Raw genomic sequence first — 15,875 nt, forward strand, 5'->3', positions numbered from 1 at the left:
CTGATAGCAAGTGCTTCAAACATTCATTACTGTGACCTCTCATTCATTGTGCAAGGTCAAAAGCACTGGAGGGATAGTAAAAAGTGTCAGGAGTCCTGGCTCTTTGTCCTGGTATGGCCTCTAAATTGTTGGTTGACTTTGGACAAGTCCCATCTCCTTTGTGTGTTTTAGGGGTTGGATTAGATATTCTCTCAGGCCCTTTCCAGCTCTGAGCAAAAGTGTTCCTATATTATTGAAGGGCTCTGTTTAGTAAATAAATAATAGTCTGGAGGTCTGTGGATAGGAAGCAACATCCCAGATGCCCCATGAAAAAAACGTAAGAGGTTTAAGGAAGCAGATTGACTTCTTTTATGATCTGGTACTCAGAAATATGATCTAATGCATAAGGTTATGTTGCTAAAAATTGCCTCTTGTTTGTCCTGAATTAATTTAAACTTCCAGAGAAGTCACATCTTTGTACATCCAGTTTGAAACTCATATAACTGATCCTCCTTCCTATTATAGCATTGGGCATCTACTCCCAGAACCTAAGAAACTGTGTGTCATTCTGTCACAGTAAGCCAAAGAGTAACTTTCCTTTCTGGCTTAAAAAGGTATAAATAAGAAACAACTTAAATCTCAAGCAAAAGTTAAATAAATTATATATCTCCATAGTGAAATATTCTAGAACTTTTAAAAATGATGTTATGGATATATAGTTACTTACATGGGAAATATTTTTATGCCACAAATTTCACATGTAAGGGAAAAAATAAGACAGTATATGTACCAAAATGTGTAAGCACACATTCAATATTCATTGGTTATCATTGAGTAGTGAATTATGGTGACTTTAAGTTTGCTTATCAATATTTTTCTTTTTTTCCTGATAAACCACCTCCTGCAAAATGATTTGAAAACATTTAATAAAATAAGGTGTTTGATCAAGGAATTCCTCAACTCATTTACTTACAGTTCTTCTGAAATTACAACATATGTGCTTTAAATTCTTACACCATAATATTTTTTTTTTCTTTTTCATTGCTGGGCATGGGATCATAGAACTATGAATCGGGAATCTGAAACTTTGGTTCGAAGCCTAGCTTTACCACTTACTACTAGCCTTTTGGGTAAGTCCGTAGTCATGAATAGTTATGACATTGGACAAGCAATGACCTCCTCTGGGCATTAGTTACTTCTGAAAATGAGAGTATTGACTAGCTCTATCAATCTCTTGCTAAAGAGGACCAAGGTGCTCAAGAGGTGTCTGTGGACAGATAGCATCATTATTGCCAGAGAATCTATATAAATGCAGAATCTAAGGTTTCAGTCAAGGCCTCCTGAATCAGACCAGCACTTTTACAAGATCTCCAGGTCATTTGTTTGTATGATAAAGATGGAGAGTCAGTGGACCAGATAATTTGTAGATCTCATTTCACCACTAAGTAAGTGATGCTTTATGATGAATCTTTCATAGATCTGAATCATTTAGAGCCTGGGTCTTACTGAATTATTCCCTGAGAAAATGAATTAGTTTCCTTCAAAGCTCTTTACTGCTATAGACACTATATGTTGACATTTATATCTCACTCTGGAGGTCATGGAAAGGTCATGGGCATCTTAATGACATTCTCTGTGACCAATTACAGAAGCAGGAATGTCAAATCAACAAGAAAGGGAGAAAGCATTTATAAGAGTAATGAGATGCTGCTTATGGAATGTTAATAGATGTGTCATGCACTGTGCTAAGAATATTTACAAAATCAGCCTATTTAAACCTCTGTATAAAACTGCTAATTTATCCAAACATATAAAGCACATTCATCATACTCACATACTAAAAAAAAAAAAAAAAAAAAAAAAAAAACCCTATATTCTGTCTCTTGATCTGAAGGAAAGCAAATGCCGAGTGCCTTGGGAATGTAGCTCTCACAGCCTTAAAGAGTCAAGTCTACTTTAAATTAATTAAGATTAGCAGTCCCCCGCCCCAAGTTCTTGAGAATGTAGGGTTTCTTTCTACATATCTGAGGGAGAAGATGTTTTTCACATGGACTGGAAGCAGTCCTTGACTGACCAACTTATAAAGGGGCCATGAATGCCATTGTAAATTATAATAGGAAGAGCATCAGACTTACAGACAGAAGATACAGATCTGAGCTAGAGCTATTCCACTAATATTATGTGACTTGGTCAGGTCCCTTTGATGTAGGAAACAAAGGCAGAAGGAAATGGCAAATAAAATTAAATTTTCTTATAACCTGCAGCCCACTGACAGATACTTGAGGCAGAATATTTCTCCAGGAACTAACTCCCTACTGTCTGAATGCTAATGCTTTGCAAGAAGGAGAAACAGCCTTAGCTTGACAGTCTCCAGGATCCTGTGAGTCTTCTTTAGCATATGAAAATCCCTTTGGAATCTTCCCCTTGATTTTACCTCCCCCAACTCCCTAGTATAGAATCAGTCTACACTCAACAATCCTGGGGCAGCTAACTCTTCCTGCCCATGGTTTTGTCCACATGCTTTAATAAAACCACCTTTTTGTACCAAGACATCTCAAGAATTTTTTCTTGGCTCTTGGCCCATCACTCGAAAACAGCATACTGAAACTTCAGTATGTTTACAATAAAAACAAGAGCAATGAGTCCTCCCCTGCCTGCCTTACAGTGTCACTTTAGGGGACTCCACTTGGTAAATTACACAGAGAGACACACAAATAAAAGCATCATTCTAATGATCAAACAAATAAAACCTCCTTGGTGGTTTTTTTTTTTTCCAAAGCCAAAAAGCAAGGGTCGTTTATTGTAGGTTCGAACCCGGCCTCTGCTCACTCCAAGCTGGTGGAACAGAGAGAGCCAGAGAGCTCCATGGTGGTTTTAAACTGCTGATTTCGCTAAGCTAGAACTACATTTTCCAGAATTTCCTTTCATATCTGTTTCCAAATTAGAGTTGGCCACAAGAGATATTAGTGTAAGATCTGCAAAGCAGAAGGGAGTATTTCCCCCCCGTGGAAGATCGCTGCAGGCCACCTGCACTCACAGTCACAGCGGCTGATCTCCTGGTTCACCGGAGGGCAGGGGCAACACTTGGAGCTACATTTTATTGGCTGGCAGTCAGACTTGATCCCTCATCTTCTCCTCCCTCCCCGCCGGCTGGGTCAGTGAGCAGCTCAGTGGAGAAAGGCACCAGCTTCTCCTAAAAGTGACTCACATCTTCAAGTTTAGACGGGGTGGGAGATAGACATGGATTCCATTGTTTGCTCATGAGTTTTGCTTGGTCATCAGAAATTCTGGTTTGTCCATCTATGTTCCAGTTTTTCCCTATTCTCTATTCCCAGTTCATGCCTACAAATTGGTTAGCCTATAGCAACTTCAGGCCCATCACCAGATGCAAAGACAACAGCCTACAGAAACTTCCCAACCAGCTCTCAGCACCACACCAGCTTCTGATCATGAATCACTTATTCCATACCACTTATGGTTCTCTCACCAAACCATGACTGATCCATCATCATTACCAAAGATAAGACAACTTTAGGGGATTCTTTGATTTCCTTCATGGATGTATCTTACAACTTAATTTTGCTTATTCAATAAAGTTCACATGCTTTGGAAGCAAACCATATGCTCTACATATGCAAAACACTCACACAAACACACACATAGTATAGAACCTACCATACCACCTTAAAAAGTAAGAGTCACTGAATACGGATGATATGGTTATATCTTATCTTCAAGCATGCCTGCATACACATACACACACACACACACACACACACACTGAGTTATCTTAAAATTTTATCTTAACCAAAGATGTTTTAAAAGCTACAAAATCAGGATTCATTTGTTAAAGCTTTGTAAATAGCCACAATGTCTTAGCCACCATTTACTTGTAAGACTGAGCTGAAAATTTTTTTCAAGATTTGTCCCATATACACTTGAAAAATGAGATGCTCTCTGTTGCTACCAACTGGATCTAGCCTGTGAGCTAATACCTACTGTGTTAACAAGGGCATTGAAGGATTGGGAAAGAACATTGATAAGTAGGAAGGAGAGTTCAAGAGAGAGTGAACTACCTAAATCCAGAAAGCACTATCCACTTGCTGAAAATGATAAAAGTTCAAAATCTCATTTTTTAGTGGTGCCTGGGTGGCTTAGTCTATTATGTGTCCGACTGACTCATATCATGATCTCACCGTCTCTGGGTTTGAGGCCTGCATCAGCCCCTCTGTACTGACAGCTCAGAGCCTGGAGCCTGCTTGGAATTCTCTCTCTCTCTCTCTCTCTCTCTCTCTCTCTCAACAATAAACATATATATAATTTATTATATAATATATAATTTATATATATACATAATTCATTATATCTAGATATACAAACTCCAACCTCATGACCCATCTATCCATTTACTTTCCGCCCCAATACTCAATAAAAGAGCTCAGCCCCAGAAGGCAGCCAACAGTTTGGGATTTAAAAGTGCCTGATTCCACACTAATACCATAGTACCCTTGTAGACCCTGAGGTTCAACCCATTCTCAGCAAGCCTTTCCACTCCAGCAAACATGCAACAAATACCCACTCCAGGCACACAGCTTTATATTTTAGCTGCTTGGGTTTTCTCTCTATAGATCATTTCTCTGTGGAGGTCAGATTTAACATGAACACAGGGCTGAGGAACCAAAAATCCATCCAAAGAGACTGGATGACCTGCTTCTCCCCCTTACCACCTGGTTATCAAAACTAGACCCCCCTGATGTCTCTGAAATTCAGATCCTTCACCTGTAAAATGGGGATAAGGATACCTACCTACTTCATGGCTATTTTGACTATTACATGAAAATAAGAAATGAAAATATTTGGTAAAACTTGTAGTACATATATAAGGATATTAGACTATTTTAAGAGAAGTCTTGTATAATAGTACTTCAGAGCACCAAAAAATTTACCCGTGTGACAAAGTACTTCCGGGAGACATAAGGTTGGTGATAAGGATTGGGGTACAGTGTTGATTCAGTCACACTTGGCTGCCTTGAAATATGCCTTGGCTCTGGGGCCTTGCCTGGCTCTCCCTCCTCCATGGACAGCTGGTCAGTCTCAGACGGTTGGTCATCTCCGTCTTGCTTCAGAGACACAGCCTGGAATCCTTTGAAACTCCCAATCGTTGACATTTCTTCTGCCTAAAACAAGGGAAGAAACAATCTTCTCATTACGGGGGAAGAAGCGGGGGAGAAGGCACCTATGTCCTGGTGAGGGCAAAAAGTCTAGAGTGTGCAAATACCGTTCCTGAAACTGACAAAGGCACTAATGAATGTAGTTCAATAACATAGATCCTATTTGCCAGGGGAGAGAAGCAAGACCCTCCAGATGGAGAAAAGGAGGCTGTAAGTAGGTCTGTTTTCCCACCTTTTGTCCCAGGACAGGAGGCTGAGTATGTAGAGAGTAGTATGAAAGAATTACCAAACAATTTATCTTCAAGATTTCATAGCATTTTTGCTTAAAAATCACCAGCCTGTGAGCTTATTTAACAGTTAAATCAATGCTAATACACCGTCTTGTAGGCTGCTTGGGTAGTAATAAGGCACAAAAGCACTTAGAACTGAATATATTTTTAAACTGGAAAAAAAAAAAGGCAATTCTAAACTTTTGTCCTAGGGAAATAATTTAGACAAATGCCCAAAGTCATCAATATAGAAGGTAGTTCATCACATGTGTCTAATAGCAGAAAAAGATACCATTTTATGTCTAATAGCAAAATGTCTATAACAGCAACATTCAATACTCATACAACATTGTATCTAATACCAAAAGAATAGAGTAAAACTAAGACACCGACAGTAGGGAATTGGCTAAATATATTACATCATAAAGTTAAATATAATGTAGTCATTAAAAATGTAAATGTATATCTTTAACATGGTAAGATATCCAAAATATATTCTTAATGGAAAAAGGTATGTTCTAGAACATTGTGAATAATTTAATTCAAATTGGTCACAATGATTCAAAAAAAATTCAAAAAGAAACAAGGAAGGACACTTCAACTTGGAGTTGAATATATGTACACATGTATTGTGTGACAGGTTAGAAAAAGTCTAAAGACAATAAAATAGGGCCACCTGGGTGTCTCAGTCAGTTAAACATCTGACTTTCACTCAGGTCATGATCTCGCAGTTTTGTGAACTTGAACCCTGTGCCGGAATCTGTGCTGACAGCTCAGAGCCTGGAGCCCACTTCGGATTCTGTGTGTCCCTCCCTCTCTGTCCCTACCCCTGCTTGTGCTCTGTCTCGCTCAAAAATAAACATTTAAAAAAAAAGCGAAATAGAGTATTAACAATGGTTACCTCTGGATGAGAGGTGGTTTTAATGTTCTGTCTTTAGAAGTCTCTAGATGCAATGATTCTATATGACTTAAGTAAAAACACACTTATTTCTATTTTGTAAATGTAAAACAAAATTAAAATAAATAGAAAGCACATGCTAGCCTAGTAAAAAGTGTTCCTACATCAGGTCACCATTTCCAAGCAGCGGCCAGAGAGTCATCCCCTCCTCCGAGCACGCTGTCCATGCTCCAGGAAAGGTGGGCTTTGTGCCCAGCTCCACTATGACTGGGAATGCTTTCTCATTTTCAGAGCTGCCTCGTTCCTAATCAGACGAACCTGGTTTCCTCTGTGCTTATGAAACACCAGAAAGTGAGAAACAGCCCTGATCCTCACCACGTTTACATTCTTAAAACTAGAATTACAGTATTCAAGAGAGGTAAAAATAGTCTGAGCGTATCATTCGTTGCTTAAAGCTGGACACTTCTGAGCATGAAAAGGGTGTTATTAACAATTATGTCAGAATCAGTAAACCAGGATTATTTCTGGCAAATGGGGACACAGTCAGTCACCCTGAGGGGTCTGGATGCAGGAGAAACACAGCTGGTTAGGGGCCTCACCAGGGAAAAGCTCTCCCCAGGCCACGTTCCAGGTCCTCCCATCTGAGCCTCTCAGCCACCCTAGAAAGATGATTTTACCTGCATCTCTGTGGAGTCACCACACTCAGGGGACCCACCCAAGGCGCACTGGGATAGCAGCTCTCAGATGCCCCCAGGGTTCCCAACCATGTTTCTAGCATGTCCGCTGTGAGGCACTCGGGGCCACAGCCAAAGACTTCACTGAGTCTTCAGTGCAGGAAGCTCTCTGAACTCATAAGTAGAGGAAAAATCTCCCTGTGAGGCAAGGCGGGTTTGCAAGGCCTCTCACCGTCACATGGAGACCGGCATCTACACCCACTCAACCCCCACTCAATTTCTGCTTGAGCACCGACCCCCAAGGCGCCTGACTGACTGATATCAGGAGTGACTTGCCTTCCTATGCTAAAAATATGTGAATTGTACCCTGTGAAAAAACTTTTTATAGGAATTTCTTCTTTTGTGATTATAGAAGTAAATGTTACATTTCCTGAGAAAACCTGTTTTTCTTCCCCTCAGAAAATAGGCTATTGACCCCTCTGCTCACAAAGACCTAACTCTTGTCTTTGCTGTGCTAAAAACTTTGCCTTGTACTTGAATGCTACAGCTCCCTTCCTTCCCCATGTGATAGCATCTAGACACCTGTTTCCATCTCTATTGATAAAGGTTATGCATGGGTCTTCCACCAATCTATGTTCTGGGAAATTTTTACATACCAAAGAATTTGTTATCAGAAATTATTGTCTAATGCAATTGCCACTTCTGTTCTGTACCCCATGCGCTTTTTCAATAAATAAAGCTGCCTCTCAGGTCCTGATAGAGACTCTGCCTCCGATCAGAAAGAAGCTGAGGCGCTCCCACTCTCTTTGGCCGACACCGTTCATCCTTCAGGGAGCCCCGGGCCTACTGGAGCTGGACGCTGGCACATCAGTAATGTTTTCAAATTAGAAAGATTAAAGGCAGAGACTGGCCTGTAAGAAACCCAAGGCACACCTGAAGAAGCAGGAGGACTGTGTGCACTTACAGTGTGTGAGTGTGTGTGCTTGTGAGAGCGACAGAGAACCATCAGGGAGGCACTTGGCCTCCCTGGCAGGTCTGCCACCTCGATCGCAGGGGCTGTTGAAGAGTGTGTTTCTAGAGTTCTCTGTAACCTGTGAAAGAAGGTTTGCGCCTTTGGGGAAGGAAGGCAAGCCTGCTTCTGTACTTGCCACACTCTGCAAACACGCGCCTCACCACAGACATCTGCAGAAGGCGCCTGTGCCTGGAAAACAGGGGGAGGACTTAATTAGCACCACTTCCTCTCCCTCAGGCTGTCTTCTCTGGAAACATTGGGGGGAGATAATCTGAGCACTTTGGAGAAGGAGCTGTTTGAGATCCAGGAAAGAAGGAAACTCAGCTCCAGTTTAACACTTACAGCATGAATAGTGGAAAAGGGAGCCCAGCCGCCTTAATCCAGAACGCATCCAGCTCCACGCCAGTCTTGGGGACATCTTTGCAAGGACAATGAACGTAACCTCTTCAACAGCCTCCCCAATCTGAGAGGAGTGCCACACATCTGAGCCGCCCACTCCACTCCTTACCACCTTCTGCCCAGAAATGTTTATCCCCAGTTCCATAGATATGCTCTTGGGACCCTGCATAAATAGACTGTACATTGAAATACCAAAAACATATTAAAACTGAAAACAAATCCAGACAAATTCAAATGTTTCCACTTGGAACTGACCCATCCAGAGCCATTTATAATTGAAAAAGATCAATTTTCCCTTACACTCCATTCAAACTTAAATGTTAGTCCTCAAGAGAGTCAAAGCCACACAATTTCTAAGGAAAGCAAAGACTCAGGGTTTAGAAACAAAAATTATGTACATACTTTTTGACCTAATCTCATTCCAGGGAATTCATGTAAGGAAAATTTTCCTAAAGAAGAAAGATACTGCAATATTAATTGACGATTCTGAATGGTGACGTAAAACCAAAAATCAACCGAACCCCTAACAGCCAAGGAATTGCTAAATCTAGCCAAGTGATATTGTGCAGATATTTAAAATAACATGCATAAGTACTGTGGCAGCATGCAAGGAAAGGATATACCTTCCCAGGTGGAAAAAAACAGCAAAAGAAAAAAATAAAGATTTTCTCTAAATATGATGATGGGAATATTTTTTACATTGGTAAAGACCAAAAGGAAAATATTTAGATTTATTGAAGTAGTTGGATGGAAAGTGAATTTTTGCTTTAATTTTTTAAAATTGTGTTATGTTTCTTTTTCAATAAGAAATAAAATGTCTAATAAATGTGTTGATTACCACACTGGGGAGCTTTTCCAGTGTAATCTGAAACTGTGCTCCTCGCCTTGGCCCCGAAGGACAAGGAGGGCATGGAGAAACAGAGAGACCACACAAAGAGCAAACCAGCCCAAGTTGGTGTGTGTCAGGTTAAACAAGGAAGGGAACTTACATGCGAGGTTGGTCTAGGGCACCTCAAGGTGAGTAGATCTCTGCACGTGCCCGCCAGGATCTTAAAAGTTTATATATAGCCCCTACCTGGATTCGATCACATGTAAAGTCAAAACAGACTCAGCAACACTTCACTCTCGCCAGGCTGTGTCCTTCAAGGGGCTCCCACTGTGGGAACAGTGGGTGGAATGTATATTTCAAGGGCAGGGGTGTGGTGAGGAGCTTCAGATTGCCCTGGGTCATGGATCATGGTGTTATACCCAGATCACAATATCGTCCCCAAAAACCAGAGACCACCAGGGAGACCGAGTCACACATGCCAAAGCAAAGGGCATTTATTACGGGCTTAAGATCGCCAGGCTTAAGCTTGGGCTCACAGACTTCACCAGCGCAGTGGATCCGGGCTGAGAGCCCCGAACAAGGGCTGAGCAGGGGTTTTATGGGGTTTGGGAAGGGGGAGTGACAAGAAATTGTGACATAGCTACAGTGATCCAATCATTATCACATAACAGCATTGGCAGCAACTTTAACCATGCACATTGTCCAGAATGTTTGTTACTTTTGGCAGGACCCAATCACAACATTTAGTGTTTCTTTGAAAATAACCAATTACAGGGTGGGCCCAGGACCCCCACGTGGGGTAGTAACTGGTTAATCTAGTATGAAACAACAGGTAACTATCTATGGATTCCATCTACAGGCCTCACCCTTAGGAATGTGGAGGGTGGTTGCTGGCTTTTTCTGATTGGGTTTTGCAAAGGTGGTCTCTCCTGCCTTGGGCAACGTGTAACTGCCTGGTAGTTTTGGGGAAACTGAAACTTAGGCCTTTAAGGTCAGAGGGGAAACTCAAAGCCTGTCATGGAGTCAGTTTGGTTCAGACCTGTGTCCTTTCAGTGGGTCAACTAGAGGTCAGGTCATGTCTTCTGGATGACTCCCTCCAACATAGTGACAAATAAATACCTAAAGAAATGTTATTCTTCCTTCAGTCAGATAATAAGAATTCTATATATTTCAGCTGCCAGCAAATTCAGAGCACGGTAATATAGTATTGAAGTAAATAACTTATTTCTGAGTCCTAATCTAAGTATATCTGCCTCACTTTCTACATGCTTTAATCTAGCTCTCTGCGATGTCTTGTGATAATACTTCAGAAGCATATAGGGCATAAATTGTAGCTAGAGAATTAATGTCTAGCCCAACTTCATTTTTCAAATTTTGGAATGTTGAGGCCAGGGACTTGCCCAAGGACACTTGGCTAAATAGAATCAAAACCTGATTCCCAGACTCTTCCTTCAGGGCTTCAAGTTGTAGCACTTAGAAGAAATGCAGAGAAACAGATATTACACTTATGCATTGGTAAACTAGAAACACTGTTGCCAAATGTCTGGGTCAGTCAGCCCTGCTTTGATCTAGGATGGGAGATGCAGCTCCCATGAAGCAGAGCTCACCCTCCTCCCTTCTCCAGCATCAGCTGGTCCCCAACCCCCAGCTCTGGGGGCTAAAGCTTTCTCCCCCCACTTGGTGTCAGGCTGATATAGCCATTAGGGTATGAGAAGTGCATGCCTGGGATCCACAAACTTTCTAGGGGTTCAGGAAATGCTTTAATTTATTTTAAAATCAGAAAAGGAGACATTAAATTTTGTCATCAAAAGAAATGTTTTATTTTCTCATGTCAGAAAAAAAGTGAAATTTGTAAGACACCCAAAAATTTGGTTTTGCCTAGCCCCCCCCAAAAATGGGGTAAGAGATATAAGTTTTAATATTGATAATATTATGGTAGAGAGCTTCATAAAGGCAAAAGAGTTTTATACCCATGGATATATTGATGTGGGCCTGAATTAAATTTATATCCTACCACTGACATTTGTTACTTACTCTTCCATTCTGGGGCTCTATCCTAAACCATCAGAACTAGAAACATGCTCCACCCCCTCCAGTGCTTTCCAAGCACTTTATTCCGGAAGATTCTGTCTCACAGTATATTGAAAGATTTCTGTCCTGGGGTGCAATCTTCAGATAATTATTTTTGCCTTATTAAAATCAAAAAGAGATCCAAAATAGTGGACCCCAATAAATATTTGTTTTCTAGAAAAATAGATAAATAACTATGAGGAGAATTTCTGATCAGCCTAAAAGAAGTATCTGGCCACACTGGCCACCATTCCCACCAGAGGCAAAGAGTCTAACAAAGAACAGGTTGGACATAACAAAGAGTATCACAGAGATACCAGTAAAATGAATAGACATACCAGTCAAACTCAGGGCTGTTTCATGGTGAACGTCTTTTCAGGGTCCATACATACCACTTTCCAGCACTGCCTTCCCCCTTTTCCCATCAGGCTGTAAGAAGTCCATCTTGGCTCCTCACCCTCTCTGCCTCCTTGACAAGGCTGGCTGTTTCTCCCTTACTTTCTTTACTTTCCCTGCCTTCTCCATATATTTCCATAAATCTCCATGGGACTTTTATAAATGCCATGCAATGCTATTGCAGGTGCCTTTTATTTCCATACAGCTTTTGAAATGTTCATAGCTACTTGAGTATCCCCATTACTAGCTCTATGGATCTTCTGAAAGACAGAATGCTTAGTTAGGAAACACTCATCTATGTTCACCCCCCATTCTGTAACTGGGGAATCAGAGGCCCAGATGGGTTCTGTGTCTACCCTGAACTATCCATTTAGTCCATTAAAAAGAAGTTAAAGACAATAAAAAATGAAGTTACGGCCAACTACAGACTTAAAAATACTGACTCCAGAGGAATATCTGTGAGCTGGCCAAACACTTAGAAAAGTCCATGGTTTGGGGTACTTGCATGGCTCAGTTGGTTGAGTGTCCAACTCCTGATTTCTGCTCAGGTCATGATCTCATGGTTTGTGGGATGGAGCCCTGAGTGGGGCTCTGTGCTGACAGCATGGAGCTGGCTTCAGATTCTCTCTCTCCCTCTCTCTATGTGCCCCTTTCCCACTCTCACTCTCTGTGTTTAAATAAACACTTAAAAAAAGAAAATTCCATGGTTTGTGAATAAGAACTGCTGCTTCTTGCAGGTGCGCTAGTGCTAGGCTGGGGAGGGAGTGTGGGAGTAAGTTCCCATGGCCTGTGTTGCTTTCAAAGAAGTCAACTGTTTTTCTGATGGTGACATTTCTACTCACCAAAAGGGGTTAACATTCTCAAGGCACATCCCCAAGATAAAAATCCGCTTTTAAGTCTGACATTTTGTAAAGGTAATTTATGTGAATTTGTATGTGCAGCTTTCCTGAGCCTCTGCGAGAACAGCCAAGGGATGCGCGCTGGATAAACAAGACTCTAACACCTCACAACTCCAACGAGGCCTCCTCTGTGCCAGCTGAGATAAGAGAATTGGCAAACATGGCTTCACAATTTCACATTTTGTACATCCGCGATAACATGCCAGCAGTGCTGTTCTGTGTCCTGGCGGAAAGTTGATTTGGTGCAGGGTCTCTTCCCTCCCAGCTGCCCCCACCCCCGGCCCTGTGCCCTCCTGCTAGTACTGTCATTCACCAAGAGAGTCAGGGAGACCTAGGGCCAGCATGCATCCCCGCCACTCATTCACTGGGTAACCCTGGGGAGGTCACTCCTCTTTCTGCACTGCAGATTCCTCATCTAAAAATGAGAGGCCAGATTTATTATTTGCATGAATGACTAGCCTGTTTCAATCAAAGCAGATCCACTTCTCTGGTTTTGTACCCTTCTGAGGCTTTCATCTGGGGAGAACAACATTTTAAAGTCTGGAAACTGTTGGAGGAATTATTTCCAAGTTTCCTTCAAGCTCAATCACCCCATATGTTTTGATGGACTTTTCTCCAGTGCCCAGAATATTCTAGATCTAAGACTAGAGAAGTTACTCATAAATGGTTTCCCCCATCTCATCTTTATTATGTGATTCCCATGAACATGGTAGTTTCCTTGTGGTACACAGGTTGTAATGTCAGAGGAAAAGAACTGTGACATCATGAATTTGGGTGTTCATTGTGGAGACTCCGGGGTGTTTGGCCTCCAACTTCCTTCTAGTGCAAATGGCTATCTATACTGACCAGAGGTGCTAGGTACATCCAGTGGGCACCTCAACCAGGTCAGGGCCAGAGACATGGTAGAGCCCCAATAAGACTTCTTGCATTTCAGAAGGAAAACATGCAGAGGTTCGCTAAGCCCCTCCCATAAGATGTTAATTTTTAGAAGGGGTTCTTCAAAAAATATATATGGAAAAGAATTGATAAAGACAAAGCTATTGAATAAGGAACTTTGTGAGATTACAAATCCCTTGTGACTCCCTGAGGTTAGCTGCCTTGCACACTTCCACAAACATTTCCACCACACTCCCATCTAGGGTTATGGTAGGGCTTGAGTTCCTGACTTATAGCATTTATCTCACTATTATGTAATCACCATTACATCCCTGTCTTCCCTCATAGACCATAAGCGACTCTGAACACCCACTTTTATAGCCTGCACTTAGCATGGGCATAGTACAGAGCAGGCACCCATTACAAGTTCTCAAATGGATGTCCTGCTTGGTTGGTTCTCTGTCAGACCTAAAATTGAAAGGCAAGGCTTACATCAGATCCATTGCTATTGGCACATACATGATGCTCAGTAAATGTAGGCTCACTAATGAAGCCCTGTGTACAGCATGAATAGTAACATCTTCTGGATACAGACATACATAGAAATGCGTGCTGCAGAGGTACCTGCGAGGCTCAATTCATTGAGCCTCCACCTCCGGCTTCTGTCACGAATGATCTTGCGGTTCAGGAGTTTGAATTCTGTATCGGCTCACTGTTGTTGTCTGCACAGAGCCCACTTCAGATCATCTGTCCCCCTATTTCTGTCCCTTTCCTGCTTGTGCTCTCTCAAAAATAAACAAGGAAGGAAGGAAGGAAGGAAGGAAGGAAGGAAGGAAGGAAGGAAGGAAGGAAGGAAGGACAGACAAAAAGAAATGCCAGTCTTTCCTCAGAGAAGCTCATAATGTAGTGGAAAACTGCAGACTTTGGTGATAGAGCATACTAGGAAAATGTGCACAAATACTGTGGAATCAGAAGGTCAATTAGCAGGGGTGAGTGGAGAGAGGGTTGACAGTGTGAATAGTTAGAGGTGTAGAGAAAGGCACCTTAGAGCTGACTGCATACTTGAGACAGACAAGGACATTCCTCTCAGAGTTGGGAGGCATGAGGAGGGGTGTGTTCAAAGGACGGCAGGTAATATGGTGTGTTTTAACTAAGACACCAGCTGCTCGCCTCCAGCCCACACCCCTTGAGAAGCTGGTGACACTTGGTTAAAACCATGGCTCTCTGATGGGATGAAAGTCTGAAGTCCTCCTCACACCTCCTCTCTGCTGTTACCACACCTCCAGCCCTGCTGGGACAACTCCCTCACAGCCAACCCAAATGCAGAATCAGGGCTGGCACGGGAAGTGTTCCACTTGCCCCGACACTTGGTGAGATTCACAACATCACTGAAGACTGAGAGAAGTCATGGAGAGGTGTCACTGCATACAATCCAACTTTGTACCATTCATCTGTGTCTTCTTTCTTTCCAGGGTAACTCTGTCTTCCTTGCATGTGCTTATTATCTGAAGGACATAACTCTTTCGTCTATATCCAAGTCACCCAGGTTCTCCCCTTCATCACCCCAAATAAATGGAGTTCTCCCACAAAGATAAACTCCAGAGGTAGTTGTTAATATAAACCTGGACAAGGATTTGTGAGTTGTGGAGAAGCTGGCTGGGGATGTGCTTGAAAAATCAGAAGAAAGCAACCTATAAGCCAAGAGTTTCTTGTAGTGACTTAACTCAGAGGTGTCCTACTTTGCAAATGGCTTGACCATGAAGAGCCTACGATAGGGAAGGGACAGAAAAGTAGTAGAATTCTCCTCCTGGAAAGGAGAATAATCAAGGCTAAAATCACCAGGCTTCCAACTCCTTCCAAAAGAAAGAAAAAAATGCCTTCAAGGACTTGATCCAGGAAAAAAGCTGTTGGGTCCAAACAGCATACTTTAAAGGTGCCTATAATCTCTCAGATATTTTCTCCATATGCAAGTGAAAATGAAAGGAGCAGAGAAATGAAAAGAATCAACGAACAGCAACAATTCAGCCTACACCAGCCTCTTTTCTTCCCTCTGCAAAGTCAATAAATAGGTTCCCTGATTTTGAAGCTGCTGATTCAGAAACTAGATGGTGACAGTGCTTAGCAATTAGAACAGGTCTCTTTCCCAGCAATTGGGACATCCCAGGGGAGTGTGTGGATTATGTCACCAGGATTCCTACCTACCCAGTGGTAGTCTCAGCGCCAGGGAGCAGCGCTAGCACACATTCTATGACCAGATGTTCCTGGCTGGGAGCCTTGTTTAAGGAAGTCACTCTGAAGCCTGAGCTTCCTGCTAGGCCAACTGTGACTTGTCATGTAAGATCTTGTGAAATTCAGGGAAAGACATTCATCCAAATGCTGACAACAGTATTCCCCCCCCCCCCC

The 15,875-nt window shown here is 42.1% G+C and overlaps 1 protein-coding gene across 1 annotated transcript in view; it reads right to left on the bottom strand.

The window, feature by feature from the left end:
• The window catches only part of TPRG1 (tumor protein p63 regulated 1), a 108,471-nt gene extending 103,321 nt beyond the window's left edge, over nucleotides 1-5,150 (bottom strand). Inside the window, exon 1 of the mRNA XM_029940888.1 lies at nucleotides 4,926-5,150. Coding sequence (XP_029796748.1) covers nucleotides 4,926-5,147 — 222 coding nt within the window. The 5' untranslated portion in view covers nucleotides 5,148-5,150. The remainder of the gene's footprint in view (nucleotides 1-4,925) is intronic.
• Nucleotides 5,151-15,875: the final 10,725 nt, after the last annotated feature.

Source organism: Suricata suricatta, chromosome 5 (genome assembly GCF_006229205.1).
Source record: "Suricata suricatta isolate VVHF042 chromosome 5, meerkat_22Aug2017_6uvM2_HiC, whole genome shotgun sequence".
Lineage (NCBI taxonomy): Eukaryota > Metazoa > Chordata > Mammalia > Carnivora > Herpestidae > Suricata > Suricata suricatta.